Below are 6195 nucleotides of genomic sequence, written 5' to 3'. Positions count from 1 at the left end.
CTAGTAATAGTAGTAGTACCCTCCACCCATAGATATCAGGGCAGCTCACAGCCTGAAACTATGGTAATCAGGTGGCGCTGTGGTTAAACCACTGAGCCTAGGGCTTGCTGATCAGAAGGTCGGCGGTTCGAATCCCTGTGACGGGGTGAGCTCCCGTTGCTCAGTCCCAGCTCCTGCCAACCTAGCAGTTCGAAAGCACGTCAAAATGCAAGTAGATAAATAGGAACCCCTACAGCGGGAAGGTAAACGGCGTTTCCATGTGCTGCTCTGGTTTGCCAGAAGCGGCTTTGTCATGCTGGCCACATGACTTGGAAGCTATACGCCGGCTCCCTCGGCCAATAATGGGAGATGAGCGCGCAACCCCAGAGTCGGTCACGACTGGACCTAATGGTCAGGGGTCCCTTTACATTTACCTTTAAAAACTAGAACAAAGGCAAACCAAACCAAGCCAGCAACCCTCCTTCTCCCACATTTGTGAAACAAGCCTGTTAATTGCCTATCCAACTAAAAAAAAAAGGCACTGAAGGTTTTTGAGATCAATGCAAGCTAAAAAGCACTGCAGGGGGTTGGGCTAGATGACCCACAGGGTCCCTTCCAATTCTACGTTTTTCTGAAGAAAAAAAAACGCATGCACAACCCAACTATGGTCCCTCTGCGGTCCTTGCCCCAAGCAACTGTGTGTGAGACTTGCTCCCCAGAAAGTGTGCCTTGTCTTCCTACCTGTGGTTTTTGGTCTCTCGTCAGCCCCCTCCCCCCAGTCTATTCATATTCCTTTCTCCCTAATCTCCAATATTACATTTTCCTCTGGCTGAGACGATAAAACAGCAAGCCCTAATTCCCAACTGTGTTTCTTGCTGCAGTCCTACTGGTCTACTCAGAAGTAAGATTCAGCAGGGCTTACTCTCGGGTAAGTGCAGTTAGGGCTGCAGCCTTTGTGACCCACGTTTTGGGTCCTTTGTAGGTTCAGGATGTCACTGCTTTACACCCACCCCACACCCACCCCCCACAATATTTGAAAACGTCAGCTTTGTACTTAAACACAAATTGGCCGGGAACTTCATTCTCTGTGTCTTTATTAATTTATTTAAAGAATAACAACCTGGTGATTGCTTTAACTTTTTGATATGTGGTGATCTGAATCATGAGGATGAGTTAGAAGAACTGCTGAGTCTTGAATGAGTCTTGCTTTGAAATTGTGGACTTCATTAGATTTTCTTCTTCTGCCTTTTCATTTTATTTCGTTTTATTTTCATTTGTTCTAAGGGCTTGTTAGAGATAATGTGTAAGTGTGGTGTCAGCTCCCTAAAAAAATAGGTCAAGAACCCTGGGAAACCTTTCCTAAAAAAAGGTCAACAACTTTGGGGTCCCCCCCCTTAAGAAAGGTTGACAACTCTAGGAAAGGGGGGGTGGCAGAGGGATCTTTGCACCACAGCACCGGATATGCTTAAGACGGCCCTGGGTTTCAGGGTCATATCCTGCGGCACCTAGCCCTTCTTTTTAGAAAATATGGATGTTTGTTTTATGGTCAGAATGACCGTTCCCCACATAAAAGGGGAGGTGCATTTTGCGCAGTCGCGTGCAGCCCCCTGGGATCCCTGGGGCAGCCCTGGAAGTTTGGAGGCCGGCACTGCCTTCCCAGACTGGATACTGGTGATCTCCGCCCATGCAGTTACCTGTCCAATCCAGCTCGGGGAGGCATTGCCGGGGGGATGGGCCAGGTAGGAGGTAACCTTACCTTGAACACGGCTGAAGCAGAGTCATTCCTGGGAAGCAGTCGACGGCTCCAGGAGAAAAAACAACAACCTGTTTTTAAAGCCTTTTCCCGCTGGCAGCCCGGATTGAAAAATATCCCGGAAATCCCCCGGATTTCCTATCTGCCAGGGAGGCTCCATTTTGGGTCCTGGGTAGTGCGGCACCGGAAGTCCGGACATGCACAGGAAGTCGCTTCTACGCATGCCCAGGCGGCCATCTTGGTGGCATGGCCACATGGCCAGAGCGGCCCCGAAAATTGCTTCTATGCAACTTCCGGTGCCGCGCCGCTGCTGATCCCGCATTTTTCAGCGGGAGACTTGGCAACTATGGGCTGAACAGCTTGGCTGATTTGCGTTTGTATCAACAGCAGGCTGCTGCTAGGCCCTGCCCCTTCAGAATGAGACCTTCATGAGCCTGGATGTGGAAGGGCAAAAGTGGGATTGCAGCTGAGCTAGTAAGGTTTTAGAGGTGATCGCAAGTTGTGCCCCTTGACTTTTCTTGTTCCAGACATGCACTGCATAAGTGTTTCTAAACAGTGTGGGAAGTTCTGAAGCATTAATTGCTTCAAAATACTTCCTCCAATCCTGCCAGCGAATGGGATAAAAGGCATCTTGTGGGACAACAGTAACACCCTTACAGCTTTTGCTGCTTCGGAGGCTACGGATAGAGCACCACCTCTTAAAAATGCGTGTAAAGAGCTGTGGACCCTGGTGCCCCCAGATCCAGCGGTTGTAGTCCACCACAAAGTCCCGCATGCAAAGCTCTATAAACTTGTGTTTGGGTTCAAACGAGAGAAAGGCACCATTAAGTACATATTTGGACTGCATACCAAGCACATTGGTGAGGTTATTTAAGTTCTTGAGGACTATGAAGTCTGTGTCTAAATAGATGCCACCAAGTTTCCACATGATGGAGATTCGGCATGCATCGGAAAGGATGGGCAAGAAATAAGGTTCCCACCTCTTCTGAGCCAGTGAATACCAGTCAGCGAGCGGGGTGTTAGAGAAAAGGTCAATCAAGTCCAGATGTTTGAATTCAATGTTGGGGAAACAGCTAAGCAAGGAGAAGGCCACATGTTTGGGCAAAGTCTTATTGTAGCTTGATAAACCCTTCATAAGAACAATGATTCTGGACTCAGGGTGAACCCTGGCTGCTGATTCAACAGAACACATAAACAGGAAGTTTGGATTAGTTCGTTCCGATGTTTCTACAAAATATATGTCTTTGTGTGATGAAGGAGGCCATCTGGATGAAGGAGTGAGAAGAGGAGGACACTTAACCTCTGTAGGCAAACTGTAGTGCTGTCTCTTGTCTTGGGCATCCTGGGCGATTCTCCAGTAGAACATGATAGAGATGAAGGACATGAACTTAAAGATGATGATGCACACCGCCCAGAGTTTGTACTTTGAAGCCAACTTGATTAATTTCAGTATGCAGGTAGGCACTTTCCGCATCGTCTACTCACTACAGAGTTTTGAACTTGAAGGAAAACCAAAATGAGCTGCAAGCAAACAAACAAACCAGATGAATTAATAACATGATTAATTAATAAATAAGGAGTGAAATAAATATGAAAAGGCAACATAAATTGCTGATCATGATTATGAAGTGATTCCCCCCCCCAAAAAAAAACTTAGCTACCCCTCCCAGTTTGGTGCCACCTGCAAATTTGATGAGCATCCCCTCATTTCCTTCATCCAAGTTGGATAATGATGTTGGACAACAACAGGCCCAGGACAGAACCCTGCAGCACCCCACTTGACGCTTTGCCCCAGGAAGACGAGGAACCATTCATGAGTACTCTTTCGGTTTGATCAGTCAACCAGCTACAAATCCACCTAACAGTTAAAGAGCCCACATTTTACCAGCTTCCTCACAAGAATATCATGGGGGACTGTGTCAAAAACTTTACTGAAATCTAAATACACTATATCCACAGCATTCCCCTGATCCACCAAGCTTGTAACTCAATAAAAAAAGAAAAGAAATGAGATTCATCTGGCATGACTTGTTTTTGAGAAACTGGGCAGCAGCAAGAGAGTCAGCAGCAGGCTGTAGTCAGGCAGCCCCAACGGCGCCCTCCGCCCCAGGCTAAATTTTGGGAAAGGGAGGGGGCGTCGGAGGGACCTTTGCACCACGGCACTGGATGTGCTTAAGACGGCCCTGTTTGTAATCATGTTTCCTTTTGCATAGGGGCGTGGGTGGCACTGTGGTCCAAACCACTGAGCCTTGGGCTTGCCAATCGGAAGGCTGGCGGTTCGAAACCCCGCGACGGGGTGAGCTCCCATTGTTCAGCCCCAGCTCCTGCCAACCTAGCAGTTCAAAGGCACGTCAACGTGCAAGTAGATAAATAGATACCACTCCGGCGGGAAAGTAAACGGTGTTTCCGTGGGCTGCTCTGGTTCGCCAGAAGTGGCTTTGTCATGCTGGCCACATGACCCAGAAGCTGTACGCCAGCTCCCTCGGCCAATAACGCGAGATGAGCACCGCAACCCCAGAGTTGGTCACAACTGGACTTAATGGTCAGGGTGTTAGGTTTTTCCTTTAAGACTAATGTGGTCAATGGTGCTACACAAAGATGTGTGTTTGTAGCCCTGATCTGAATGATAGCACACCTGTGAGCTTTTGCTAATTTGAATAATTGAAGATAGAGTTTGCTCACTGTAATGTGATTGGGTAATTGACTATTTTGAATTCTGTATTTAAGCTACCCAAATGGTTCATGGTGGTGGTGATGTATTGTGAAATGGGAGGAATGGAGTAGAGGAGTGTGTTGTATATAATTGTAAATAAAAGCAAGCAAAGATACTGAAGACGACTTTGTTATTTCGTCGACCCTGCCGCTGTTGCCACTCGGTTGGTGCATATTTTGCCCAACACAGGGGTCCCTTTACCTTTACCTGGGGCTGAGTGGACACACCAGCAGGAACCTCTGCCAATGTGCCTGTGCAGCCCTCACCCCCCTGCCCAGCTCCAACACACTTCAGGTAAACCCCATTCAGGAAAACCGTAGCAAAGTTCTGCAACTCCACCCTATCCTGCCAGCTTCTCCTGAAAGCTACCTAGTGGAAACAGAACCATTTGAAAGCATAAAAATTAAACTACATTCCAAGCATTTCTGAAGAAATCTGATTTAGGGTCAAGGGTAATCAGCAGAGGCAGCTAACAATAGTGAGCAAGCATGTACTTGCTAGTGAAAACTGTACGGTAAAAGCTGTACAGGGAGTGCTGCCAAAATTCTTATCAGGAATAATAATGGTATTAGTTTCCCTTGCAGAATAATAAAGTATTTTTAAAATCATTTTTCCTAACCCAAACTGGCTGCATTTTTTGCTTCAAAGCCATTTCCAACCCACTTGTTTCCTGTGGGGGGGGATTATTAAAAGAGTTTTTAGTATGACTCGATGCAGTTGGGCATAGGGTTGCCAACTGTTCCATTGACCCCTGAATCTATGCTTTTAGCAGCAGCTTTATCTGCCACTGTAATATCCCCACAAGGCACAGTCCCCCATCATCTCCCAAGACAATTGATACCAACCAGTATCCGGTGGGATTTGGAAGGGTACTCACTGTGTGAGGAAACCTTGCAACGGGTCTGCCGTCATACAAGGAAGCAGGAGAACTCAAATAGCAATATTGATTCATGAATTACCGCTCAACAACTCGGCATAGCAGCCAGGACTTATCACTCAGGCAATAGTAACGTTCTGGCTAGTTTGCACACAGGTATAGAAAGAGCCACACCCAGACCACATACAGTACCTCTTAAAGAAACAGACCACTCTCACTACCACCACAACTAGAAAGATCACATTTATTTCTGTGACGGGAAAAAGATAATTTGCTACTTCTATTGTTTTTTATTAATTAAATTTGTGCACTGCTACAACTGGAGACTGAAGGGGGTTCCTGGATCCAATTCCCTATTTGACACTGCATCAGAACTCTGAATAAAGTTTATATATTTCTGTACCCAGGTGGCGCTGTGGTTAAACCACTGAGCCTAGGGCTTGCCGATCAGAAGGTCGGCGGTTCGAATCCCTGTGACAGGGTGAGCTCCCGTTGCTTGGTCCCAGCTCCTGCCAACCTAGCAGTTCGAAAGCACATCAAAATGCAAGTAGATAAATAGGTAAACGGCGTTTCCGTGTATTGCTCTGGTTTGCCAGAAGTGGCTTTGTCATGCTGGCCACATGACCTGGAAGCTATACGCCGGCTCCCTCAGCCAATAATGCGAGATGAGCGCGCAACCCCAGAGTCGGTCACGACTGGACCTAATGGTCAGGGGTCCCTTTACCTTTACCTTTTTACCCCCAGAATAACTTTTGGGTCACCCAAAATACTTTCAGATTCCCCTTGAGTGGCTCTACCGCAAAGCATTGTTTTTGGACACCATCTTTTCTGTGATGATCCAAAGCTTATTTTGGAGTGCAGACCCTGTTCCTT

The 6195-nt window shown here is 47.1% G+C and overlaps 1 protein-coding gene across 14 annotated transcripts in view; it reads right to left on the bottom strand.

The window, feature by feature from the left end:
* Nucleotides 1-1056: 1056 nt before the first annotated feature.
* Nucleotides 1057-6195, bottom strand: part of A4GALT (alpha 1,4-galactosyltransferase (P1PK blood group)) — a 39096-nt gene continuing 33957 nt past the window's right edge. For 13 of the 14 annotated variants that reach the window (XR_015950110.1, XR_015950109.1, XR_015950108.1 and 10 more), the window contains one exon: nt 1057-3253. Coding sequence is in view for 11 of the 14 variants with exons in the window: in XM_060275143.2 (XP_060131126.1) it covers nt 2145-3206 (1062 nt within the window). In the remaining 3 variants the exon portion in view is untranslated. Of the gene's footprint in view, nt 3254-5322; nt 5685-6195 lie in introns of those variants that run through there. The other variant, XM_035137896.3, reaches the window with a different exon arrangement.

This window comes from Zootoca vivipara, chromosome 5 (assembly GCF_965207765.1).
Source record: "Zootoca vivipara chromosome 5, rZooViv2.hap1.1, whole genome shotgun sequence".
Lineage (NCBI taxonomy): Eukaryota > Metazoa > Chordata > Lepidosauria > Squamata > Lacertidae > Zootoca > Zootoca vivipara.
This window is presented reverse-complemented; position numbering and strand designations above follow the sequence as displayed.